A 27,742-nucleotide genomic window follows, 5' to 3' on the forward strand; every position below is an offset into this window, starting at 1 on the left:
AATTGAAATGCTCTCGATTGATCCTGCACGTTGGGTGTTCAAGGCACAATTGAAGGATTTATGCCAATACTGACCGCCTTCCCAATGTCTTCTTCAAGGCCAAGACGCTGCTTCGTGGGTTTCTCGCAAACATCAAATAGAGGGGATGGTTTCTTCCAATGGCGCATTTTCATTTTTATAAGAAAGATTTTGTAAATTGGTCATTCTCAGATTGATTTACGCAGACTATCTGCGAGTCAAAGGAAGCCCAAGCGTGCAACAATGACAACAACAATGGCTATGTATGCCTATTCCTCCAAGTACTCTGCAGATATCTCAGCTTCATGAAACACAGACCGCCTTATCTAGCCTCTCTTCATCTGCATGGCAGGGATGCTGCAGCCAGTATATACTTGATACGACGATGTTAGCTGTTAGTTGGGTCACGCCCAGTCGGTAGAGCCTGACAAGGATCATTGGTTTGAGTTCATGATGATCAGCATTAGGAGGACAGTTGTTCGAGGAACCGTGCAACCCTGGCTTGGTTTTTCTTCCAATCAGGAGGCTAGGAGCATATTGGCGGCTACCAGGATTAAATAATAATAGTGACTATCTACCGTACGATAATTGCGCGCCTATCCATGGTGTAAGTACGAAGTCCGGAGTACTACTTCATAGTGTTGATGGCACCCCTAGATGTGTGTTGTCCGGGGTGACAGTCACTGTCACTATCTTCTAAGCCGGAACAAGGGCATTCTAGTTCAACTGCCTGGTCGCTTCAAGCTGACTAGCAGAAGACAAAATGCCCTTACCTGGCAGGTCCCCTAGATAAGTGAAGGGTCGGTGCTGTTCTACTCCGTAGACTGGAATGGTTTGAAGAGGACTGGTTGTCTGCCTTAAGCAAGTAAGCCTTCCTTCAAAGTGATGGCCCTCTTCATCAAAGACTCGCCCAACAAGGGCAATCACAGGTGAAACATGAATCCGTGCATGCAGAAGCTAGAAAGCTCTTTGAGATTTTGTTGAAAATTCGAGAGCCGCGATTGTAGGTAGATACTTTGAAGCCCACCTGACCGAGCGAGGTTGTCCTGTGTAAAGCAAGTCTAGGTGTCAGAGAAGGACTCTACCTTGGGATTATCATAGGACTAGACGTGATGGATCGACGCAATTTTTCCAACCGAAGGCATCACCGACAAGGTTACGTGGATCAACTTGAAGAATGTCTGGTTCAACCTCGTATCTGGAAGTCTCGAATGTTGAAACACCAAGACTCGGGTCGATATATATTTCGGCACTTCGACTGCAGTTACGGAGTATCTAGCGTGTATAACCAGGCTAAGTGCACTGTAACCCCATGAAGCAATAATGAGTTCAACGACGATGATTATGATGGCATTTTGGTTTCGCGCCCGAGAAGGGAAGAGGCCAGACTCATCAGAAGGAATCTCGGAGATATTATTCATACACTGTTACCTCTCGACAGCCTCGAGGAAGAAAAAAAGAAAAAAAGCAGTTGCAGTTGCAGGCCACGTTCTCTTCCACACAGGAGGGCTGAAGGGGTCTCTAGTGCAATGGATCTATCACAAAAGATTGGCATCAGATGTTGCCCAATTGATGAGCCTACCAACCCTGGACCGTTGGCCTGACATTTGTTAAGACTTAAAAGAGCCAAAAGTCAATTGAGAATCCAAAGACATGAGACCATTTATCATAAATAATCAAAAGGTAACCAAGAATTAGCATGAAACATTTGAGATCAGTCGTACCAGCCGCTTTTCGAGTGGATGGACTTTCATCGGCTACGGATTTCTGACTTTTTTCTGCTGTGTCGTCATAACAATCCACATGAGCGGGAAGTCCAAAAAAAATGAGCGGAGAAACCAAGATGGCTGGAATGAGGATTCGGGATTCTGGAAAATAGGGTCGATCCGGCGTGTTCCCTTGGATAACAGAGGTTGGAGGTTGGAACACCGCCCGTTGGAACCGTCCAATCCACCTCGATTTGTGGAAGATTGGGCCTCGGGAAGTTATTTCCAAGGAACTCGAGATACTTTAAAAAGTCACCTATAGAAGAGGGTGTTCTTTCGTCTGTTTGGTGACGCACTACGGAGTAAAGCAGATACCTATCCAGAAGATCGCCCACACTGGCTTAAGTATTTGATTTGTCCTCTTTAGCAGATAAACGCCTCGCTCGCTTGACGATAGAACGCTAAATTAGAAATTTGGCCGAGGGAGTTCTTTGGCCTAGTTTATCAACCGGTTCCCCCCAGCCATCAGATTTTAACGAGGGGGGAAAAAAGCCTCAGAAGGTGGAGAATCGGAGATATCCTCTAGATAATCAGTTATGATTCATGATTATGATGATTACTTTCTAGTCATTACAGCCTTCCTGGACCGGAAATTGCCTAGAAAAGCTCAAGCTCAAGCTCCTCTTCAATCCAGATAGTAGTACCAACAACGGACAACGAATGGGGCACAAAGATTATCACATACGAAACTGTCCCTGTTTATGGCAGAAAGTTAACAATCCAATAAAGCATGATTAATTGAGAGTCCTCTAGCCCTTCATCGTCATCATGAGGAATGTAAGGGACAGAGAGAGGGCTGAGGATTCAAGGGAGCTGAAATGATCCCTGGCTAATATTATTAATGTGGATGTAACTAACTAAGTACGAAGTATTAATATTGGAGTGCTAACAAAATTCCGATCCCGCTCCTCCATTGATCGAGATTGCTGGCTAGCAAGATCGTGCGCGCTAATGTTCCAGCTCCTCCCACCTGCAGCTACTCAGGTTCAATCACAAATAATGATGCACCAATGATTCTTGACGTTATGATGGCTAGTAATAATAAAGAAAAATAGAGACAAATAAATTGTCCTTGATAATCCTTCCCTTGAATCAATATCCATGGTAACCAGTGTGAGGGTTACTACCTTGCCGGTCGTGGGTCCAATTGTTGTCACCTCAACTGGCTGGCCGCATTTCATGCTCACGAGTTCCTTCCTCTACCTAAAGATGCTTGTGGCTCTGTCCATATGGGGACTGCATGCAAGCTCCATAGTCCATACCTTAGTCTAAGCTTCACAGGAGACAGAAGACAACTTATGGACTTTCGTATAACGGATGAATGCAGCAGTGTGTTCACCAGATTTGCAAACTCGACCACTGTCTAAAGTCTAAACCTTGCCGAGATCTTATGGCGGTGACCTCCTTTCTTGTGAACCCATTGCTTTGTACGGAGTACTGCCGTAGAAACTTTCGCTAGATGAGGTAAACAATGCACAGTGGCCCTTGAGATTGTAGTGATCTATCACTTGTTTGAGCTTGTTATTCTTAGAATAACCTTTGATTTAAGAGGCAAGGACTACGATCGTAATTAATGTACGGAGTAGTACTATCAAATTCTTGATTGAATCATCTGTCATTGGGAATAGCTAATGCCTTGCCAGATGGGAATCTTGGAGAGTGGACAACCTCCTAGCATGACCATAGAACTAACCAAGCATTAACTATCTACTGTATCTAGACTCTAGATATTCCGCACTGGATACCACTATCCACCCAAGTGTAAAAAAAGGGACAAGGAGTCAAGGACAAAGTTAGACTAGAACCAGAAGAATATCGCCCGTGGGAGGAGTCGAAGCTAAAAATGCCCAGTCAATAAAAGTTGTTAAATTGTTTGAAGGTACCTACCTACCTTACTTACATACCTGTCTAACCACCTTCTGTACTCTTTGTCTGTGGTCGATTTGAGGATTTCCTGTTCCTTAAGCCATATCCTTCCCAGCTGCTCATTCTGGGGAGCAAAGCTCCTTACACCACGATTTTCTGCAAAGAAAAGAGCAGGGAAGCTAGAATCTGATTCTTTCATGATTATCCTTCTCTCCTTATTATTTTTAGTTTCTACTACTACAATTGTCTTATTCTTGCATTCTTAACGAACCTCCCCCTCCCCCATTCTTTCACTTCCTTGCAGTGTACTCCCGTACCTACATTGACATTTCGCCTCAGCTGCAGCAGCCCCTCCCTAACCCCAAGACAATCTCCGCTTCTTGTTATTATTGTTATTGCGCTCGACGACAGCGGGCGTATCTTCATACAGCTTTCCACATCTCACTCTTTTACAACTGCCACTTGCTTGCTTGATTCAACTGTCGCATTCTTCTCTACATGCTTCTATTGAGCTCTATTTCTCCACAGATTATTCCTTCTTGTGCATGATTATGCAGACAGGAATGTCCCATGTGGCTGGACTGAGTTCTGTGGTGCCTGACACTGTTCTCAGCACCCTCTGAGGATGGAGCATGTTTCTACTGTAAGTCCGCCGCTTCCCTCATCCTTTGTGGTATCGACATTTTCCTGTCATAAATTCCATTTTCTCTCCAAGGAAAGGAATCAAAACACCATTGAGCGCCAGTAGGAAGCTCTGCGCGTGACTTACAAGCGGCAAAGCTTTGTGTTTTGTGTCTCTGGACTTTGCGATCGACCACCGCTTGACTGACCTGACACTAACTCGTCTTGCTTTCTGTCAGCTCTGTGCGATCAGCACTGTCGGTATTGCAGCGACCGGTTTCGCTCTAGGTCGCGTAGATCGACCTTCCTCCAAGCCAGGGAGATTTCGAAGAAAGACCCTCCTGCGTGATTATTGTGCGCCTACAGCAGACGATACCGTATCGCCGGCTTTCGGTACCACAACTCCAGATTCTCCTTATTTCCCCTCCACACTCTCCGATGTTAAAACACGTCATATCACAGAGTCTCCCCAGCCTCACAGCGATGGCGCTTTACCTGAGGTTAATTCCGGGGACTCACGACCTCGGAGAAAGTCTTCATTTGCGGGTGTGATACGTCGGCGCCGAGGTCATACAATGACCACTCCACCTTCGCGACTAAAAGAGGACAGGGATACTCCCTCGCATTCCCGACGACCCTCCTCTTCTTGGTTGCGACGTCTGTCGATCCAGCCGCAGGAGAGCCGGCTCTTAAATCATGGTCCCTTGTCTCCATCATCCAACGACCCCGCAAGTCCAAGCTTATCACGACTGTCCAGTCAGCGCAGAGTACCGAACAAGCTTGTGAAGCGACCACCCTCACAGCATTCCAATGCTCTGCCTTCATCCGCGCATGCGCCATCATCGCCCTGGGCGCCTTCGCAATTGCGTAGACCTGCGACGAGCTATCAACGATCCGAAGTACTTCGGCACAGAGCTACTCACAGCTTAAACTTTGAGCCTGGTTTTATCATAGATCCCCCGTCACATTCTATCGAGGCTGGCTCCTCCATTGATGTTGAGGGGGGCGCATGGCAACCATATCTAAAAGCCAGTCTGGATGGGTTGACCGAAAGACTCGCCCGAAGACTGTCCACTGCAACAAGGCCGAAGGAACAAGCACTACGGCGGATCCTACCGAGCCCGGATGCCATCCCAGCGCTTCTTCTGGCGACCTCAATCACGATGAAAGAACCTGCAATAAACATCACTTCGGATGAGTTTGCTCCTGCCTCTGCAGTCCAGTTTCGAGACCCCTTCAAACTTAATGATCCACCGCGTGCCCGAGACGCACCTTCCCTACTGGAAAGCAACGGAGGCCCTTCTTCAATTGTACTTGACGAAGCAGACCCGAAGTCGCCTGGAAAAAGCTCAAGGACAGCAGGTTCCGAGCAGCTCAATAGTGGACCTTCGGTCTGGCCAAGGAGGAGAGCAATATCGACACCCTTCCCAGAATCATTGAATTCGAAAGCAGTCACCTCGGATCCGAGACAATCCAATGGGAAGCGTAACATCACCGACCCAAACATCTTCCGTCGGCCTCCTGACGCATTCAAGGCAGGATATCCTAATTTCTTGACAGCAGAGATCATGAGATCGCGGCGTTCTGTTACGCCTTCATATCTTCGAGAGTACAGAGCGGAACTGGGTCTCTGTCGGGATATCGGGAACCGCCCCTTGACATCGGACGCGGTAGCACTGTCAGCATATCAGAATGCATTTTTTCGCACCTCTGACTTGACTTTCCCGTGGTCCGTCCGCCAACGTCCCAAGCGCCATTCAATCGCGGCCTCTGATCCAGCTTCATCCGCGATGGGTTCTGATGATACTCGTATTTTTACGTCTGGCGATGAAGACGAAACAGATTTCTTGACTGATACCGCATTTGACTCAATCCGCACTCACTTCACAATTGGTAGCAACTCCGGTTTTCAGGGCTCGCGAATTGAAACCATGTTTGACAAGGATTCAGTAGAGGGTCTTGCGAGCCACGAGATTAGGATCGAAGCGTTTGAGCCTCGCGGTCCTAGAATGCCACATCGACTGACTCCCCCTCTATGCGACTTGGAAATTGATAACAATCCAGTTGCTGGTGCAGCGCCTAGGGCCCGTGAGACGGCAGATCTAGACGACAGTGAAGACAGCAGGGTATCCTTTCCATCGGACCTTTCAGATGATGAAGATGCTCGAAGCACGGTTGCTGCCTTGCCTGGTGAGACAAATTCACAGTTCATCTTTCCCCGTCGTCCTCTGGTAAATACCAATATCCACGCCGAAGGAAATGATATCCGTGCTCAGGTTCACCCAAATTCATCCCATGCTTCAGACGAGGCGTTTGCACTGCACAAATTGCGCAGCATTTCTCAAGAATCGCTTGGGTCATGCCGAAAAATGAACATCTTTGACTGGTCGGAACAGTCTCGAAACGACCGTGATGCCCTGGGATTGGACGAAAGACCCCGAACTGTCCACGGGAAAAATGGACCTGAGTTCCGTGGCAGTCGTGCTCCAGGGCGGAGGGCTCCAAATACATTGCATCTTCGCAGCCAGAGTGTTCCTGTGTCGAGAGACCCTATGATCGCTTGTGAATCGCGTCAAACCTCTGGGAAATTTGGCACTTGGGGCTTGGGTAGTAAAGGTGTTAGCGAGGATTGGGATAGCGACTTCGAGTTCGACGATGCGGAAGAGGACAACGAAAATCTGAGACCAAGTAGAACAAGTTCTCGACGGGGTATGATAGTTCCTGCAGCCATCCTGGAACGTCAAGCGAGCCTTCACGGACAGTTCGGGCAAGTTCAGGAATTGACCTTACTAGTTGAGGAGCTTAAACGTCTTCGTCACCGGGCCAGCTTTTTGAAAATAGTTCAAGGTCCCTCGAGCGAACTTTGGCAGGAGGCTGAGGGTATCGTCAATCTAGCCACACTTGACGATGAGGAAAACAATGATTCCCCTCCAAGATCACCGTCCTCCCTTACTTTCAGTTTCGATGACTCTGAAGGCGAGTCGTCCAACCTAGCAGATCCGTCGAAGCGGACAAGCGGGGATTCCTGGCGAGCTTCGCTTTCAGAAAAGTTACATCCGAATCTCAACGTTTCTTGTGACACGTCTACGAAAGCGAAATCGGTTCTGGATCTGATCTATCAACAACGCGTTTCACATGACCCCACTCTCCAGAGTCCTCATTGTCCGCGCTCCAAAAAGCTCCCTTTTGATACGCAGTCTCTCCGTGATCTTGTCATACGAGCTGGTGTGGTAACCCGAGCGCTGAAAGAAGTTATTCGCAAGGAGGAGGGTGTGATGACGACCCCCGACGACAAAGCGCACTCTTCTGATCCGCCATTCAGCCGGATTTTCGATCAACCTACTGATGATAACCACTTGATTTACGAAACCCACTGTGTCGATTAGAGATGCATCAATTTCTACGGTCGACATGACGTCACTCTATACGCATTTCCTCTCTCTCTCTCCTTCTCTATCTCTCATGTACATCCTTGTTCCTTAATCTCGGACGATTGACTTGAGCATTATGAAATGACGTGAATAGAACCATCTCCTTCTTTACGTGCCCGAACCCGAGACCCCCATCGGCCGCTAACCCTCTGCCTTTCTGGAATGTCACGCCGTTAACTCTGTCTTGGAAAAATTTCTTCTCTCTGAACAGGTCTTCATCTTGTATTAGTGGTGTTGGTGTACATTTCCGCCCGATGTCATTTTCCTTGTCTATTCCTGTATGGGCACCATCAACCTGTTAATTTCCCTTCCTCGTCTTTTTCATGATTTCCTTTCTTCTGTTTGACGTTGACCTTTTCTTCCGTGCCACAAAATGGCGGTCTTGTCTGACAGTTTCCTGGGTTCATTCTGGGTTTTGCGTCTTTTTACACCTTCGCTGAAGGCAATAATTGTGCTGGTGCTCCGTCGCCTTGAATAGCACAACACGCGCCAGGCAGGCGAGGCAGTATCGACATTGGAGTCGACATTAAGGATCAACGACCATATGTTACTCTGGTTGAAGTTGATCTGACATTATCTTACTAGAGTAGAAAAAAAAAAAGGTACATAATGTAATAAAAAACCAGGGAACGAAGTGATAGTATTCCAGTATCTGCCGCGTTCAGTGTCTCCATAGGAAGTAAACGCCGATATGTTTTTGAAGAGCAATCTCATACGAGATTCGGGATCTAGGAGTTTTTTTCCTTCTGGATTCGAATAAATACACACATTGTCTTATTGTCGTCAAGATTAATGACCTTGTACAAAAGCCATCCGCTGCCACGCCGAAGGCCAACGAAAATCCAAGCCATAGGGGTATCGCAAGTCAAATAACGAAAATCTTCGAACGTGGTCCTGCCCCATGACACAGTAGGAATCGTGACACTCAGCAAGCGACACGGTACGAACAAGTTATTCCAGATGCTCCACCATGGTGGTTCCAAGTTCATCAGACTCGCATACAGCATCCGTGATTCTTCTCATCTCCTGAATGAGCTGTCCACTGTGTCCGTTCTGAGGTAGATGAAGGTTGTCATTCCGTGTGCTCATCATTGTGAGCCTGGACGGCTACAATGTATTCCATTGCGAACTTGCTCTTCGCACGGATCTTGTGTCCGTACAAGTAGAAGAGGAGCGGAATAGGCATCAGGATGGCCGCGACGCATCCAAGAAGAGTTCCAGTCCAGTTGACGCCTAGAGCATCAAACTGTGCGCGTGTCAGGGAACGAATCGAAGCGTCAAAAGGAGGAATAAGCAAGGAAGGTCGAACGTACCATATAGGTTGAAAAAAGTGGGAATCCTGCACCAGCTATAGAACGCAGAACACTATTTGCAGCCAGGGCGGAAGCAGCACTAGGTGAGAAGATATCAGCATAGCTTCCGAGGGAGAGGTATTGAAGAGAGCACCATACAAGACGAGATATGCGTCAACAATATAGTTGAGACATTGCAGAAAAATGCAGAAAAGGCCGAATCCGGTCAGGAGACCCGACAGGGTTGGCACGATCCAATGTATATCAGATCTGTACCCGGACCAACCGAACCAGAAGAGACCGCCGGCAAAGGCCAGCCCACCTAGAATGGCTGGGGGTAGACGCCATTCGGGGATGGGTATGTCCTTATTCGCACTCAGTCGTCTGTTATACCAGGGCTGGAGCATAATAATAAATATTCCGCCCAAAAATTCGCCGATGATTATCCCAAAATAAGGAAGGCCACCAATGCCCTTACTGAAACCGTGGATCCGCTGAAAGACAATTGGATATGCGGTCAAGAACAGATATAGCAAGCCATAGAGGAATGCCATGTAGATACTCAGCAGGAGCACGATCGGTTCGGTGAACAAGATCCGCAGTGGACGACTAAAATTCTTGCGGATGAGCTCTCCAAATTCAACCTCGATTTCCTCTTGCTTCGCGTGAATGCCCCAATTTCTCGTTCGCCGACGAAGTTCAGCAGCCTTCCCAATTAGCACGACTGGAGGATATGTCTCCTCCAGAAAGAACAAATCCAGAACAAAAGCCGAGGCGCCCATGATTCCAGTGAGGTATTCCGTCCAACGCCAGCCCAGATAACTTTCAACGATGAAGCCACCAATGAAAGGAGCAAAGAGCGGGCCGGTAAAGACTGTCATGGTAAAAAGCGTGATCGCGAGGCCTCGATGGCGGTTGTCATAGATATCAGAGAACACCGCCGCAACAACAGCGATGGGACACGATCCGAAAAAGCCACCGAAAAAGCGACATATTATTAGCGTTTGGAGGTTTTCCGCGGTAGCCACTGCAAACTGGAAGACGGTAAAGCCGAACATGCCAATCAGAATGGGTAGACGCCGGCCTTGAAGCTCAGACAATGGCGAGAAAAATGTCGGGCCACACGCAAACCCCAAGACATACAGCGACAGGCCCAAAGTACCTACTTCGGTCGAGACATGAAACTTCGATGACACAACCGAATTGGCGGTAGAGTAGATGCTGCTTGTGAAAGTCGCATTGAAAGTCGTGTATGCCAGCATGGCGGAAACTGCAATCCTATACGCGGAGGCAAGTTGGCATTAGTCTTCTGGGGTGAGCGACGCGACCTCGAAGTGACTTACTTCTTCTTGATAGACCAGTTCTGAGGATGCAGGGGATCATCCGGACCAGCAAACTCGACGACATATTCTTCTCTCTCTGGAAGCGGCGGGGGATAGGGCTTTCCTGCGCCAAATTCTGGCAGAGGTCTCTTTGACACTATTGGTTTGAGAGCACCCACAGTGGCGCTATGCTGGCTTCTCTGAGTTGCAATGCGACTGAGTGCTGTTGGATGTCGTTCTAGACCAGTACCTCGTAGCGTCTGGGCAGTCTGAATCTGCGACAAGTAGTAGTCACCCTCTTGCGATTCTGACGACGAGCTGGAAGAGGTGACTGAGGATGAGAGGGAGTCAGACCGAGAGGCACGGCTGCCATGACTGAGGCTCTGACGGTGGCTTGGTGGACGGTATGCCTCCAGCTCAGCCTTTTCGAGATCCCGCGACAATGAATCCATGCGGGCAATGACGCACGCAGCCTAGAAGCCAAGTGTTGGAGATCATAGCAGAAATTAGGAGAATTCTCTTCTTGCGCGAGGCATGAAGGAAGGAGGAGTGTTTATAACATATCGATAGGGTGAATTTAGTTCGAGACAAGATTTTCAAAGCAGTCATCGTACGGGCGTCCACTTGAAGGAAGAGGCGAATGAACTAGACTGTGCGAAGCTAAGGTACGCGATTCAAGTGGGCTTGTAACCCAACCATGGCGGCAATTGGACTTACTTGAAGATGATCTCAAGCCGCCTCTTCGGAGAAAATCCCGACACGAGAATCTTCATCTCCCCCCCCCGAGGCTCTTTGTGCTTCGCTTTGCTCCATGAGGCCACTGTAAAGGCTCTAGTTTTTTGTAATGCAAGACATAACAAGCAGTACACGGATAGAGATATTCTTCTTAAAGAATTGCCAATCTTTGTTCGGGTTGTTTTGATTTAGCCAAGATGAGGCACACAGGAATAGAAAGTGGCCAAGGTTGGTTCAGGCATCATCATCGCCATCATCATCAGGTAAGCAATCAGTCATGTAGTTCGGTAGGTAAGTACTATGTAACAGTAGTAGCACCATTACCTAGTTGCTGTGATAGGAGGCAATAAGTCTAGTCTCCTAAACAAAAAGACATGACTTTTGTGGCCAGGTTCATGCCCAAAATCACCGAATGATCTTCAAGGGACAGAGGGGCGCATCCCATTCCACCTTCTCCTTTAACTTTTGAAGAATAGAGGAAGCATTTAGAGCAACGAAGAAGAGCAGCAGATAGGCGTAGCCAATATGTCTGGACTATAAGTTTGATGCTACAACGGAGTACTGCTTCGTATGGCAGGTCAGACAACAATCCGATGGTGTCGGCTACACTGGGAAGTCTCTGCTTTTGACGTCATGATGCTGCAGAAACTGAAGGGGGAGAGAAATGTAGAAGTTGTAGTAAATTCTAGACCGTCAGGAAATACTAGGATGATAGTGAGACATTTTTACATAAAAGTAGAGCTTCAGTAGAATTAAGCCCCGGTAAATAGAATATGCTACTTATTCTTGAAGTCAGCTTCACAGCCGACTCCATCAGATAACAGGACAATTGATGGTAAGTGGTAAGAGGTCTGACTGATAATTTGGAGAGGAAATAAATGAACTCGAGGCACACGCATCAGTTGAAGCTTTGATTCAATTTCGTAGTACTCCGTACTCTCTGCGCCTATAAGCTTCCTCAGGGTACTCCGTATACATACCAAGGAGTGTAGGTAGCTTCCATGTCCTCAAGGGCGAACAATTTGTCTCAACCACGCAGCAGGCAGCCTTGAATCATTCAGGCAATAATAATAAGGGCGGCCGTCGATGCCCTCACATAACTACTCCGGAGATTAAGGCTCATATACCTCTCTACTGCGGGATAACTGATTGGGTTGAAAATGCCGAACAGGGTCAAGGAACCATTATTGTTGTAATTATTATTAGGCCATCTAGTTCATTAGCAACTATTCCATAGATTGTTCCAAGCAAACTAGGTAGTATGCATGAGTAGCATTATATTTTAATGGCCTTAATGAATCCTAATAATAATGGCTTCATAAGAACCAAATGATGCTGCACAAGAGAGAAGCATGTGTAAGAATGCACTCCCTTAGAGTAATCCCAGGGAAGCAGCCTATAACCTAATCTTACAGCTCCCCAACTAGATGGAAAAGACAGTCAATGATAAAGACTAATATGGTTGAATTACTATGGTAGTTCCTCCTGTAAATATCTAGATAAGTATAAGCATGGTTTGTTGACCCTTTTACTCCGTGTATGGAGTATCTAGACAACATATCTACCTAGGTAGTCTCCACAGATGTAGAAGTCTTACAGATAGGTAGTCTAGACTCTGTCTATCATCAACAGTACACAAAAGTCTTACCCCTGAACTGACATGCTATTAATATTTATTTTACGCAAAACCACCAATAATTCTCAATTAAGGGGGTTCAAGTGGGGCCAATGAAACTTGGGCTGTTCATTCCGTCGCCACTTTTCAGGTACCAGTCTTGTATGATTGGTATCCGTACCTGACTAGAGGTACCAAGGGACGGGACCTTACCTATCTTGCAGTTTCTGTCTCTCGACACAACCTTGAGAGAGTATGGAAGAGTTGTCATCTCCTAGAGTGCAGAGTTAGTATCATGTATGAAGCAGGTACAGAGTATCAAGTATAGAGTACAGCAGTACGGAGTACTTTGCATGAACTACCTACAAAGTAAGCTACCTGGGGAAACCCCTGATCTCTCACTCCTTACCTTTACCTGTAGGTAACCTTAGGAAGGTACCGTACTGAGGCACCTGGTTCATACACAGCCGTACCTGAAATTGTTTGTACTACTCCACACTCAAGCACTACCTTACCTTACCTACTATACTGTGTTAAGCTATGCTGTCTTAGTAATGTATCTTGCTGGACTCCTATCTATTTACTACTAACTTAATGCTGTGGTACAGTATCTAGTTAATGAACCTAGAAAGTCTTTAGAACTTCATCATCATAAAATAACCAGGGCAATAGCTGAAATTCACTGCGCCTGAAGGATCTACACGTTTTATCGTTATGGATCTTGAATATTACCTCTAGGTGAGGCTAGGGAGGTATGGGCAAGCTTAGCACAAGTGACTAGTATGGGTATTGTTATTGTTACTGTCTCCTCATCTCTGCGCTACCTCACTTGCTAAGTTGCTATCTCCCCTTAGTCGTTCTCTCTTTTCTTATTCCTTCTCTTCCATTATTATTATCATCCTGTCCATTCCTTTTTGCTTGCTTGTTGGTTCAGTTTCTCTAGCCTTTTCCCGCAACCCTCCCTACCTCCAACTTGGTCTCACCGCGGAGATCATTCACACTCATTTATTCAAGTCTGCTGGCCTTCAGCTTCCACTCCTTTAGGGAAAGAATCGTTCCCGTTCGCTCCTTGGTCGAAGAGTGTCAATTTCGGCGCCGCATCTGCTCTCGTTAGCTTGCTAATCCAATCTGTCCATCGATATCCTCACATCTCTGGCCTGTCTATAAGCTTTTTGTTTGCTCAGCTAATGTCACCCGTACTTTTGCGTTCATGATTAGAGATCGTCGATTGTTGGATTTGATCGCTGGTCCTCGCTATTCCTTGCAATCCCCGCCCTTCGAATCAATCCTACGACTATAGTGGTCCACTCACCTTGGAGACCTTTGTATCGGCCGTCCGACTCCAAAAGTCATTGAGACCAGACGAGTTAGGACGACCATGCATCATCATCACCAACATCACCATCTTCCCCGTCATGGTACCCACATGGTCATGCGGTCCCCGCCCCGTCGACCAGACATTGTGCCTCGAGACCGTGTGCCGGTCTTGATTGGCACTGAAGATCCAACCCTTGTGAAAAGGGTGCCTTCGACATCTACGACGACTACAAGCACCCGTTGTCCTGAGGGTGACACCTCCAGTGCGTGCGAGAAATATACAAGTTCGTCTAGTACGACGACCTTGCCGATTGTACTAGGCGCAGTGTACGTGGAGTTCTCATTCTTGGTCTGTTTCTTACCCGTGGGCTGATGAGCGACCAGAATCCCAATTGTATGCGCCATTATCGTCCTATTTTATCTCCATCGGCGGAATGTGAAGAAGCTCCGACAGGAAGATGCCAATGACAAGCATAAATCTCTCGATTTTGGCTTAGATCTGGAACCCAGAGCGGGGCCTAAACCAATGACACAAGCAGAGAAAGGCAGCAACCTTCATACCAAAGGAATGTCCCTCGACATAGGCCCAAGTCCCTACCTCCTTCCTCCTGGTCTACATGGTTCCCGGGAGTCATTACACTCTCTTTCAAGATCTATGATTGGTGATGACGATAAATACCGCCATGCGACTTCATTCCTCGGTGATAATGCGTCTGTCAGATCGCAGCCGAGGGGATTTCACGATGACACGTCGGGATTCTCCAGATCGCAGAGTAAAGCCAGCCTTCGAGGAGATGACATGAACCAAGGTTTACTGCAGAACGCCCAGAGAATTTCACGTTCGTCACCGCCACTGTACAATGCTCCTTCGGACAGTGGTAGCTTGCACAGTCCGCTGGGCCAAGGAAATGGACAGGATGTGGGATTGCAGTTGAATCTGCCACGGAGTTTGAGTCCTGTTCACATACCGGGAGTCAGCGGTAGTCGTGGACCAAGTCCAGCGCCAGGTGGCCAGGACGATGGCGACGAGGACATATCATCCTCGACGGCCCGCCACGACAATTTGCCTCGACAACCTCCCAAGAACGCTGTGGACCCTTCATTGGAGCTGCATCTCGACATTCATGAACAACAGAATCGTCCCATTCATGAAGCTCTGCCGACCAATCTTGAATCAACCGCGCCTTCAAAGCAGACACCGTTCACGCCAACACCTCGGATTTCACTTCCCGTGAGCGATGCAGCGAGCGACTACGGTGATAATAGAAAGTCTTATCCCGAGATCCCGGCAGTGAACGTCTACGGGACCGAAGATGCCCAGAAGCGTGACGCGGCCCCAAATCATGCAGCAGCTCCTCCTATCCCCCAGGAGCCGCCGCAGTCTCAGAATCAAACCCTTGATGTCCGTCGTGATACTCGTCGGTTCACTCTGGGACTTCGCCCTCTGCCCCCAGAGGATCCATCAGACAATCCCGAGCAGCGTGCCAACCGTATTCGGTCGTTTTACAAGGAGTACTTCGACGAGTCTAAGACGGGCAGGGAAACCATCTATGAGGACTACGGTCCAGAATCCTTCCAGGATGGTGGCTACGTCTACGATCCTACTACTGGTGATTACTATGATCCGGTTCCAGCACCATTCGCTGAGCCCGTCCATCGTCGTGCCATGACGCCGCCCCCACGCGCACCACCCCGCTTCCAAGGAGCTGCCAGGCATATGGCTAGCGGCTCTGTGGGTGGTGCCGGCGATCGGTTCAACTATCCGGGGCCTCGTGCTTTCTCTTCGGCTTCTCATCGGTTGCCCGGGCCTCGAGCACCTCGCAAGCCAATGCCGCCGCCGTCACCACTTCAAGTTCTACCTTCCCCTCACTTGCTGAAAGACGATTCCCTTATGATTGCTGCCGAGTACGCCCCAGGCAGAAACTTCAAAGACCAAAAAGAAGGACGAGCAGAGACCCCTCTTGGTGGACTGCGGCCTTACACTCCGCTAGCACCTGCTCGTACACCTCTTGCCTCCGCTTTCGATGAGCTCGCAGCGATACCAAGCCCGTAAGTCTATGCATTCAAGTAATATCTGGATGATAAAACTAACGATCTCCTTAGGCATGCATTGCGTAAATCAGGAACCTTCGATAACCTTGATTTCGCGCCTCCGCCTCGATTCAAGAATGCAGAGACTGCAAGCGATGCTGGCAGCATTCATAGTAACCGCACAGGAATCTCCGCCGCTCATTTGCATAACATTCGTACGGGTGCGTATCGTGTCAGTCGGCTTCCCCCAGAGACTGTAGGTACGAAAGACGACTTGATGTCCAATCTTCGTCCCTCATGGGATATGCGGCAAACATAGAAAGCTTCGTCAAGCTTTGATCTTCTGTTCCTCCAGGTGATGGATCTTTTTCCACAATGTCGCGCTAGACTACTTCACGACCTTCCTCTTGTTCTTTCTTCCGAAATGGGCGCTGTCTCCCCAGAGGCTGGGATCGATTTTGCTGTCAATTCGACGTCCATGGCGTGCATAAGATATATGAAGCTGGATCTTTTTTCTATTCTCCCATCTTCTACTATCTACTTGATTTCAAGGCTCTGGCGGCGTTACTTTGCAAGTTGAAAGTTTAAGATGCTGTCTGCGAATGGGGCTTTGTTCTGTTAGTGTGGTTGTGATCGTTTCCAGCTTTCCGCATACTGTTCTTTAGAGCAGTAAGTCGAGCATGGCTTTGTGCCGTCAGGCGTCTCAGGCTATGTTGTTTGAATTCTTCTTTTTGAGCGGCGCGAATCGGGCTCGTTGAGAAATAGACCATACTTTGATTCTTTCACCTACTATCTCCCACACTTGAGATCATCCTTCAAGGAATCGGAGGGGAGATGATGGCTCCTTGGCTTGGACTCTGGCCCGCGCTGGTATTAATTTTCTGTGTTGAATATCTGGATTCAGAGCGACACTGGCTCTACATAGGGAGATCATCACGGCCTCCATATGACTTGTTCATCTGAATAAACATGTGTTCTGAGGCTTCCCCATTTTCAGTCTCCAGATATATCAGAAATTACAGCTCGATCTGCTCTCTCAAGCAGCAACTTTTACGATGAATATGCAAGTGACAAAATCAGGTAAGAGTTGAAATAGATGAATTGCATGTATTGCCAGACTACTTGAATAGATTCATGAGGATTATCTATGGTGAGAATGGGATTCACAACTCTATTAGTATTCTGATGAATAAGTGCGAACTCTACGATGCGTCCTGGCTTATGAATAATGGATACCCAATTTTAGCTAAGATCTGAGCAAACAGTGAAGAGCTGCTGGTTACTTAGTTATATTTATTGCTGTGAACTTGTGCGAGGGTAACCTTGGTTTTGGGAAAGGAGATGCCCTTCATCCATGGTACAAAATGATCAGCTAACTCCGATGGAGGTAAGTAGTCATACGTGCTGGCACTGTTGCAGTCATTATCCTAAGGTATCCATGGATATGAGCTGAGGTGATCCGTTCAGCGCAGCGAATTAGGATTATGGCCTGAGAGTATTTCATAATCATCTGATCTAAACCAGAATCTGTCTGCCAAAAAGCGTGTCTCTACCGAATATTCGGAGGTCTGCTTTTCCACAATTCAATGTGAGGTCAACGTTGAAGCATTATTAGACGCACAGAAGAAAAAGAAAGAGAGGGAGAGAGAGAAAAGTTCCTTGTAAGAAAGTAGAGATAATGCTGACAGTGAGAGAACAAAAATAGAAAACATAATGCTGCTGTTCAGTCATTTACTACATGACCTATCCATATGGATACTATCTAATAGAAGAGTTTGTTTGGTTATCCACCAATCCAAGAAGATATTCTACTTCAAGACCACTAAATTAGTGCTTTGGGTCCGTCAAGCATCTGTCAGTAGGCAACTAGATAATAGATGCTCATCGAGACACTCATCTAGATACTGAGTAGACAAGGTAGTAAGTACTGTGTATCTGCTGTGTATGAACATATTAAGTGAACTAAATTCTGTGTGGATACCGTTGACGCAAACACCAAGGAAAGGCCAGCACCAGTCCCAGATGTTTGGTTAAGAAAATGCCTTGTTGCTGAGAGCATTGAAGATACTGACTTACTTCCCTTGATAAAACACGAAAGCGACCTTTCTATCAAAGACACATGCTGGTTGCAGGAGAGGCTTGCAGAGGTGACTCCTCACTTTCCATTCCCGATTCCCGTATGTACTCAGGATCGGATCCCTTCGCCGCATGGCCGCATTTGTCTTTTGCCAATAATACTGGAGTTTCGGAGCACCATGGGTTCCATGGGCCTGTGGTAAATGGTAATCAATAGCGAGCATACCTAATTCAGTACCTTAGTGGTACTGGTACCTAACTGTTGGACATTTGTTTTTAATTATGTGCATGGGGATGGTTGACGATAGTAGTAGTTTTATTTGGCGACATGTCCTAAGTGCGAGTCAGAGCAATCGCCAAGACTTCCAATGGGTACTGGTTTCAAGTTAGAAGCCTTTAATGGGTCAATAAATAGCCAGCTACTACTTCGGATGCACATTCGCTAACAGGAACATACATACAGAGTACGGTATATTGAGAGTCTGAGCCCACTTAAAAGTCACTAGGGATGAATACCACTAGAGAAACCGGCTTCAACGATCTAAAGGTAACAATCACCATTCATGATCCATGATCCATCTGTATTATTACTAGATATTCGCTGCATCTCCACTCTCACTTCATTCATTCCTTTCCTTCTACCTCGTCTCTCCTTCGTCCTTCGAACCGTTCCCCTTCTCAATCAAACTGTGGGATTAGCCTTATCATTACCATTATATCTGTATTATCATCTATCTCCGATTATTGTCATCTACTGTCGTCTCATGGAGCCTGTGTAGGTACCTGTCAAGGTCCTGTCAGGTTTACCTGTGTCTTCGCGGTGGACGTTTCCATTTCCTTTTGCCCCCTGATCATCATCAACCGTCTCGCAAACTGTACCTCCGTCGGCCTTGACTTCTGACCACATCTTGACTGCAACGCCTATAATCGCTGTGCGCGCAATCGTTACTTTGCTGGGTTCGACAGCCATTCTTTATCATTTCTTCTTTCACTCATTATTATTAATTTTTACCTCTCATACTCTTATGTTTCCCTAAAAGGTTGATGGAACTCCGGACCAACGCTCTCCCTCCACGAAATCACGATCGGTCAATCTTCGGTCTGCTGATACCCCCATCAACGTTGAGAAAGTGAATTACTCGACCCTACATCTTAGTTAGAAGGGCCATCACGTCCAAAGACAAGACACCTATATCCACTCTATCTACGCGTCTGGATTTGCGCTGCCAATTGTGCCATTAGACTTGTCTTGAAGAGAGAGAATTTTCTGGTCATATTAGTTGAGGAAAGCTACTCAATCATGTCTTCTGGTACGGATTAGCCAGCCTGTTCACGATGGTCCCATTCACTTTCAACATCGTTGTTCAATCGTGATCAAACGGTCAAGTAACTAATTTATAGGAACAGTACAGGCGGCTCCGACGAGTGCCAACGCCAATGGCGGTACGCCCGCCCAAACAACCGCAGAGCAGACGCCGACTGCACCCACCACCACTTCCGAGCCAACTTCAACGTCCTCGACCACCTCATCAACGACTTCCACGACGTCCGCCCCGACAGAACCATCAACGACTAGCACTACGAGTAGCACAAGCACTTCAACCACTTCAAGCACTTCATCCGCCACGACTGCGCAGACCACACAATCCACCAGTTCCGAAACCTCTCGAACCCCCGACAGCGTCATCACATCTATCTCTACTGCCACACCTGCCAATACAGATACTGGGGCGAAGACCGTTTACGTTACTTCGACAGAATCTACGTCTCAGACTCTCCCGACCGGAAACTCAGCCAACGGAGTGACAGCTACATCGTCTGGATCGTCCGCGACTGCATCGTCCACAGGAGGAAGCTCGGGTAGTTCTGGACTCTCTGCTGGTGGCACAATTGCGGTAGCGGTAGTCGTACCGGTCGTCTCTGTGGCTTTGATCATCCTGGCTGCCTTGTACTTCTGGCGCAAATGGAAGGCAAAGAAAGCGGCGGAGGAAGAACGTAGAAAAGAGGTGGAGGAGTACGGATTCAACCCAAACAACGACCCGACACTACCGCCCATCATGGGCGGCGGCGCTGCATTCGAACCCAAGGATGACACAACCGGATATCGGGGATGGGGAACGACCTCCGCTGGCCGCAAAGCATCGACGAATTTGTCGAGTGGCGCTGGGGCGGGTTTAGCTATGTCGGAAGCTGGAAGCGCACCTGGCTATCATCACGCTGCAACTCCAAGTGATGGTACCATCCAATTTTCCGAGGGACAGATGCCAGAGACTGAACCAATCGGGGTTTTGGGAGCTGCGCCTGCAGCTTCTAATAACCGCACCACCGACATTCACCGTGGTCCGTCCAATGCCTCGTCTGCTTACTCCGCAGGCAACAGATCCGAGGCCTCGGACGAAAGCCATATGTCTGCCACCCATCCGACCGGTGCCTTCTACGAGGATAACCCATATTATAGTGATATGCAAGGGCAGTACGGGGCTTATGGAGACGGTCCATATGTCCCAAATCAGCCTGTGATTCGAGATGTCCAGGCTCGGCGCAATACGCGAATCGAGAACCCGGCAGTCTTCCCGCGACAAGGAAACGCCGGCATCGCCCAAAACTTCTGAAAGAATGATATGAAACCGCTGTGTCTTTGCCGAATATGGTAGAGTCCTGACAAGTGCTTCTGTGACCGCAGGAAACTGACGGAGGATTCGGATTGATATCGGCTGGTCTCTCATGCGTATCTGCAAATTAGCGATCGATTGGTCTGGCATCATCTTGTGCTGTCAACATTTATTCTCCTTCAATCTCGATTCGCGATTCTTGTTTTCTTCGCTCAAAATCTGTCTTCTTTGACTTACCGGCTTCTAGCCGATTTTTTTTTTAACTTCCCTCTCATCCTTTTCATAGCCCATCTTTTGAGGATTTTCCCATGATTCCTTCGCTCGATGTATCTTTTGTTCTACCAGTTCGTTTATGTTCATGAGATCCTGTATTCCCGCTTCTGAAGCACCCTCGCTTTTTTCTTGTTTTCTTTTTCAATTTTATACACCGCTGGCTCCTTCTGGGCTCTCTTCTGGCCGCTTGCCTGCTGTTGCTTTGTATTTCTGTTTTGATACTCGAGATATCGGAGATTCTGAACCGGCTCCAGGCGTGCATGAATATCTCCAGTTCCATGGTTATCTGCGTTTCAGGTTATTCTCTGACTTTTCTGGACCGAGTTTATGGTGGTCAGGTCACACTGCTTGCATCTTAACTTTGTATATTTGGATGCAATGGGTGTGTAATTCCCGTGTGAGAGTAGCACATTAAAATACATACAGTGTCCTCTTTGTACTTTCATCTGCCATTTCCGTTGCATATTCTCTCGATCTGTTTCTAGGGCCGGAGGGGAGTATTCTAAGCGTGGTGGGACATCACAGTCGTAGACTAGGTAGGCTCCAGGGCCTTCCACCGGTGTAGCCAATAGCCTAGACAGACAATCGGCGAAGGATGAGTATCCGGCAGTAGACTAGGTACTTGGAACACTGCGAGAGGCTGTCTATGAGGATGGAGTAAAGGACGGTTGCGCTTGCTCCGACAATGATATAGTAGGTATATCATCAAGCGAAGGCCGGATCAGCCATAAGTAGTTAACCTTCTCGGCTACTGATGAGTACCTAGTATTTATCAAGCAGAGATCGGCGCAGCGACAACAGTATGAACCATGACGCGGTTAGGTAAATACTAAGACTCCATAATATGCACTCTGACATCAGATGACGATCCAAGATTTAAATATTCCGATGATTGGCTTGAGGGTCAGTGCATGTTATCTATTTAAAAGTCATGCAGAACGGCAAACTGTAGAGAAGGGCAACTCGTTGGTAGGTACCTACTAATGCTGAATTACTGGACCTACCATAGAATGTATTATCTACCATTTACAAATCATCAATTGTGAAGTGTGGCTGGCGTAATCAGGCACCTGCCTAGGTTCCATCTGAATGGAATACCTGCACTGGTGAGAGGTACGTACTATATAATTCTATATCATACATGTTATGAAGGACGGCGATATGCGCCTGAGGGAAGTACACATGACTAGATCACCAAGCGCTCTCACTCACAGTACCTAAGTACTAAAAGTGGTGGCTACAGTAAGGTACGTAGATAGATTTTGTTAGCCAGAGCTGCCAGACGGATTCGGCACGACACGTTGTCCTCGAACAGCCTATGGTTGGTGTCTGTCACTACTCTGAGTAAGTCAGCAACAAGCAATTAGAATCAAAGAGGAATAGTCATCTTTGATCGGCTACATTGACTTTCTGGTGTGGCAGCCTTGGATCCATATATCAGAGAAATCCGACAGATGCTGTCCGTCCAGGTAGTCAGAACGTGGGCAGATCTGCTGGGGTGATTGGCTGCTGCATTCAGCTACCCAGAGGTCTCCACTCTCTTGTTCGGCCTTAGTAAGGGCGTTAGTACATACCTTAGTTTCTCCTGTTCTGCGGCGCGAGCTTAGGTACTCCGTAGATACATACTGCCCTTGTTCGCGCTCAATAATAATCACCGTCAAATCCTCTCGATTTCCCTAATTATTATCGATTATTATTACTCTGTATTCAATTCCTGTTCCAACTTGCTCTAACCCCTCTAGACAAGCGGGGTCAAAAGAGCCCCTCCCATGGGCGTTGTTAGCCCGCAATTGCCAGCGAGTCCCCAATGACGAGGTCCTTCCTACTAATTACTATTATTATTTGACACTTGACGGCACTCTATACCTTAGACATTACCTCCCAATCTCCCTCTCGTGCTCTTTCCTTCCTACTCTGGGTCCTCAACGCAACAGGGACCGATCGTTGCGACAGATGTCCGGCCTCCCCCTCTTTCATTTCTCTTGATTCTCTGGTCAGGTCCGGATGTGTGCATTCTTAATTCTCTCCGCCATCGAGCTCGAATCTATCACATTGCGAGCATACCCTTGTGTCCTCTAGCAGTGTCCTCTCATTTGTATAACCGGACAACGCCTGCTGATACCATTTCCACTTCTACTACAACCGCCACTGACGACTTCGGACTGTCCTCTTGACCCACTCGCCTTTTCGTCCTCGTCGTCCATCTGTCGTTGTCTCGAGCTCAGAGAGGGGCAGAGAATCCCCTCTTCCTTCCCTCCCGGATTGACCTGTTCATCCCATTCCTCTGCTTCGTACGCGATCAATTGACAGTGTGCGCTCTGCTACTGTCAATATCCGGGTTGCTCGTTGTTCGACACTGAACGCCAATCAGGGTATTCGCCGGTTCAAGTAACCATTTACTTTCACACAAGAACTTCTCAGGATGTAGGTTCCATCGGCGGGTTACGAATCCTTTTTTTATTTTTATTTTATTTTATTTTATTTTATTTTATTTTTATGGCGCAAGTAATACCTCTTTCGTGACTTTTACGGAGCTGATCATTCTTCTCGATACGTAGGAAGTTCGGGAAGCAGATTCAACGAAGGCAACTTGATCTTCCGGAGTACGCCGCCAGCTTCGTGAACTACAAGGCTCTTAAGAAGGTCGGTCCATTTTGGATGCAAACTGTGGCTTCCTTATTACTGACTAACTTTCTGCGAATAGCTCATAAAGCAACTGAGCGCGACGCCCAAATTGCCTGCGCAGGCTACTGTTGCAGGTCAGGATGCCGCCGATGCGCAAGCCGCCCTTCGCGCAAATAAGGAGGTGTTCTTCTTTCGACTTGTATGGATTTACAATCAATGAGGCATGTGACAAATACTCAGTAACTGTCAATATAGGAGCGTGAGATTGAAAAAGTCAATGCCTTTTACTTGCAGAAAGAAGCCGAGGTTTGAATATCCTGTCTTATCGGGCAAAACTCGTGTCCCTACATGACGATGGCTGACTGGAGGACAGTTCGCTTTGCGCTTGAAAACCCTCTTGGACAAGAAACGAGTTGTTCAGTCTCGGGCAGTGTCGCACTCCAAGGCTCCAGCCAATTTCGTGGCCTTGATCGAAGGGTTTCAACAGTTCGATGGCGACTTGAACAAATTACAAGTGAGTATGCCTGATTGGAATAGTTTATTCGGCTCTCGGATCCTAATGCGTTATATCTTCTCTGCGATAGCAATTTGTCGCGATAAATGAGACTGCCATGTCCAAAATTCTGAAAAAGGTTCGTCACTCACACGGAGAGATTGACAAAATACTGGAAACGGCGACACTGACGAGACATGTAGTGGGATAAAACATCAAAGGTTGGAACGACTTTATTCTCTTTGCATTCGGTGCTCTTCTTTTCTCCGTGACCCATACTCATGAATTATTATTTGGTAGTCGCGCATGAAGGAACTGTATCTCCATCGAGCCGTCGAAGTACAACCCTGTTTCAATCGAGATGTCTTGCGTGATCTTTCAGACCGAGCAACGACAGCCCGCCTGGAACTCGAAGCATGGGCGGAAGGCGAAAATATACAGTTTGATACAGCCCGTCCAGCTGACCGGCTTGGTCCGCCTTTTGGGACGGATGAGGAAGATATCGATGCGCAAATCCTGCAGTCTGCCACTACCGGCAATCTTCAGACCCTACGCGAGTGGACTGCCAAGCTTCATACTTGCCCCGATGCCCGGGATCGTGCGACTCGTGCCTTTCTTTCAGCAATCAACGAATACTCCGATGAAGTGCTTGCAGTTCTTTTGGAGAGTGGATTGGTTGATATCAATGCCGAAGATGATATTAATGAACGAAATTGCTTACATGAAGCCGCCATCTCAGGGCGAGACTTTGTTTTCAAGACAGGTATCGCAGCAGGGGTCGATGTTTCCCGGTCAGATGTATACGGCAGGATTCCTCTGCACTACGCTTGTATGCATGGTCGCGTTGATATGGTGCGCGAGCTGTTGGCTGCTGGTCCTGATACAGTTGACACCGCGGATCACAACAATTTCACGCCGTTGATTCATAGCATCGTCAAGGATCAGTTGGCATGTGCTGAGCAGCTTCTCCATCACAATGCTCGCATTGGACCGGCATCAGAATCGGACCATATTCCTCTCAATCTCGCCTGCCAGCACGGATCCATCCCGATAGTCAAGATGCTTCTCGAGCGGAATGCCCAGCTGCTTCCGGACGCAGAGGGACTCTACCCTCAGCACATGGTTACACGTGCTTCCCAGCCCCCAGAACTATTGCTCCTTCTCAAACAGCACGGAGCTGATATGGACCAGAGGGACAAGCTGTATCAATGGACACCGCTTTTCCACGCAGCGAGTGAAGGTTGCGTTAATTGTTTGCGCACCCTACTAGAACTCGGGGTCGACGCCAGTGCTGTTGATGAGAAAGGACTGTCCGCGATGTATTATGCCGCATGGGAAGGACATCTGGAATGCATGCTCCTTCTGTGGTCTCATCGTACTGAGTCACAATTACCTCAAAAGCCACTCGATATCCTCAATGGCTTGAGGTTGCAGGAACCAAGTTCCACTACCATGAATCACGAGATAGCAGCCTCGGGTGACATGGACACTGCTGATGGCATTCCTGACCTCTCTCTGCCCCCACCCATCATTCCTTTGAGACGCTACGGACACAACTTCCTGGACAAGAAGGTTTTCGTCCAAATTCTATTCGAGCCAGGTAGCTCAGGCTCGCTTTGCTTTGACCAAGCAGGTCGTCATCCTGCTGCTCGGTTAACCATCTCCTCGAAGCTTTCTGACTTAATACCTCGCACAATCATGCTCCCAATCCAGGAAGATTCAAGGACCATCTCATTTCACGTCGATAACCTAGAATCATTCGCTGTTGATTTTGAGATCTTTCCTACCTTTGGTTCGAAAGTGATTGCGAAAAGCGTTGCTCTACCTACCGTGTTCAGAGCTGAAAAATCCAGTACCGGAACATGTACTTTACCACTCTTCGATCCTAGACTACGCTCAATCGGCCAGTTACGGTTCGGCTTTCAAGTCATCAAACCTTACCATGGTGATCCTCTCGAGATTACGCACTTTGCGACGTATTGGAAGGCGACGAGTGCGCTCGACTCTGAACACAATGGCCTGGTGACAGGATCCAGCTTGTCTGGGGATCATGTACAGTTATTTGTACAGCTCACCAGGGACAGAGTACCTGTACTTTATCCGCGATTCACCATTCAGCACCATGGTGTTGAAATACCCATCTGTCGCCTGTCATTCAATGAATTCCAGGCTGTCGGCGCTGAGAGAGGCGTAAATCCATCTGAGACGATACAGTTTCTGAAAGAGAACGCTACCAACAGTATAGCACAAACCCATCGTCTTCTTGCCGCATCCTTTTTTTCCTTGCGGGAAGTGCTTCGGCATCTTCCGATCAGCGTCAGCGTCAATCTATCTATTCTCTATCCGTCACCTGCCGAAGAACAAGCCTTGAATATGACATCTCTAGCCGACGTCAATAGCTTCGCGGATGCCATCCTGACTGAGGTATTCGATCATGCGCGTGTTGCAAGAGACCACAATCCGGACTTCTTGCGTTCTGTGGTCTTTACCTCGTATAATCATAATATATGTACGGCTCTTAACTGGAAGCAGCCGAACTGTAAGTGATTGCCATCGCGCATGCCTTTGTTTCTATGGCTAATGTTGATCTCCGTCTCTTAGTTCCTGTACTCCTTTGCAATGATCTCGGCCAAATTCGGGACTTGGCTCGGGATATTGGTTCCTTGCCAGATGTAGACAGCAGTGGCAGAGCGTCGATGTCAATCAAGGAGTCAGCACGTATTGCGCAGAGCAACAATTTCATGGGCTTAATATGTCGCTCTAGTCTTCTGGTACGTCGTTATTCCGCCTTTCTTACCGCGTACCCACAACTTCACAGCATCACATTGGCACCAAAAGGGTGAGAGATTTGCAGCTAACATAACGTCCCTGACGTGCTATAGAATGTTGTTCCAGCTCTTGTGGAAACAATCAAAGGCCTTGGTCTTGTCCTTGTCGCCGATACATCCGACGAAGATGAAGAACCAGAGAGAAAGAATCCTCTGGTAGCTGCTGATACGATGGGCGTCGCCGAGTGGGCATACCGAATGCCTGACGGTGTCAACGGTGTTATGAAAGCCAACGGCATTCTGAGATTCAACGACATGATTGACATGTAATGCTCTGTTTCTTTGTCTCTTGTCTCGATCAGTTATATTATCTTCCACATTTTTCGCCATCTCTGATCAACCTTGGATGGTGTTCATTGAGTCGTTGTAGACAAGTTCTTGGTTTTTCATCCCCCCGAGGACTTTTGACGTCATTTGTCCCTAGTCTTCTTGTTTTCACCATTCTACCGTTTGGCGTCCCCGGTGTCTATCGATCTATGGAATCGCTTTTGTCTCTACCGGGGAATGAAGTCAATGCCCGGCTATCTCATTTCTCCTTTTCTTCTTTTGCATATCAACTATATATTGGCTACTGTTTGACAGGATCGTTTGAGAGGAATACCCCGGTTGGAAATGTACAAGTGAGGAAGAATATGGTGCGACGTCTCTTTGATATTAGATTTTGCAGCTACAACCATTTATAGTACACTTTCTAGTCTCACAATCCGCTATGCATCAATAAGAATAAAGAGTAGAGAAGACAAATTTGCAAGGATATGATCATTTTCCACAGTAGAAAATGACCTAGTTCTCAACGACGTGTTCGAAAGGCACTCCGCAAC

The 27,742-nt window shown here is 47.6% G+C and overlaps 4 protein-coding genes across 4 annotated transcripts; 3 read left to right on the forward strand and 1 right to left on the reverse strand.

The window, feature by feature from the left end:
- Positions 1–4,846: 4,846 nt before the first annotated feature.
- Positions 4,847–7,657, forward strand: CDV56_104985 (uncharacterized protein; the record flags this gene model as incomplete). The annotated part of the gene is made up of 1 exon (XM_026758604.1): positions 4,847–7,657. The coding sequence occupies one exon, from the start codon at positions 4,847–4,849 to the stop codon at positions 7,655–7,657; it is 2,811 nt and encodes a 936-aa protein (XP_026614829.1).
- Positions 7,658–8,774: 1,117 nt separating this feature from the next.
- On the reverse strand, positions 8,775–10,768 carry CDV56_105289 (MFS transporter; the record flags this gene model as incomplete). The annotated part of the gene is made up of 4 exons (XM_026758908.1): positions 8,775–8,948; positions 9,016–9,094; positions 9,154–10,272; positions 10,338–10,768. 4 exons carry the CDS (start codon positions 10,766–10,768, stop codon positions 8,775–8,777), a joined length of 1,803 nt encoding a protein of 600 aa, XP_026614830.1.
- Positions 10,769–14,098: 3,330 nt separating this feature from the next.
- On the forward strand, positions 14,099–20,702 carry CDV56_105703 (uncharacterized protein; the record flags this gene model as incomplete). Its single annotated transcript, XM_026759322.1, has 4 exons — positions 14,099–14,310; positions 14,368–16,032; positions 16,087–16,274; positions 19,498–20,702. 4 exons carry the CDS (start codon positions 14,099–14,101, stop codon positions 20,700–20,702), a joined length of 3,270 nt encoding a protein of 1,089 aa, XP_026614831.1.
- A 1,075-nt stretch (positions 20,703–21,777) lies between these two features.
- On the forward strand, positions 21,778–27,191 carry phoC (putative cyclin dependent kinase inhibitor Pho81; the record flags this gene model as incomplete). Its single annotated transcript, XM_026759843.1, has 9 exons — positions 21,778–21,797; positions 23,534–23,618; positions 23,680–23,799; positions 23,856–23,906; positions 23,974–24,114; positions 24,185–24,232; positions 24,394–26,632; positions 26,695–26,864; positions 26,976–27,191. The coding sequence occupies 9 exons, from the start codon at positions 21,778–21,780 to the stop codon at positions 27,189–27,191; spliced, it is 3,090 nt and encodes a 1,029-aa protein (XP_026614832.1).
- Between the last annotated feature and the right edge of the window lie 551 nt (positions 27,192–27,742).

This window comes from Aspergillus thermomutatus (assembly GCF_002237265.1).
Source record: "Aspergillus thermomutatus strain HMR AF 39 chromosome Unknown NODE_83, whole genome shotgun sequence".
NCBI lineage: Eukaryota > Fungi > Ascomycota > Eurotiomycetes > Eurotiales > Aspergillaceae > Aspergillus > Aspergillus thermomutatus.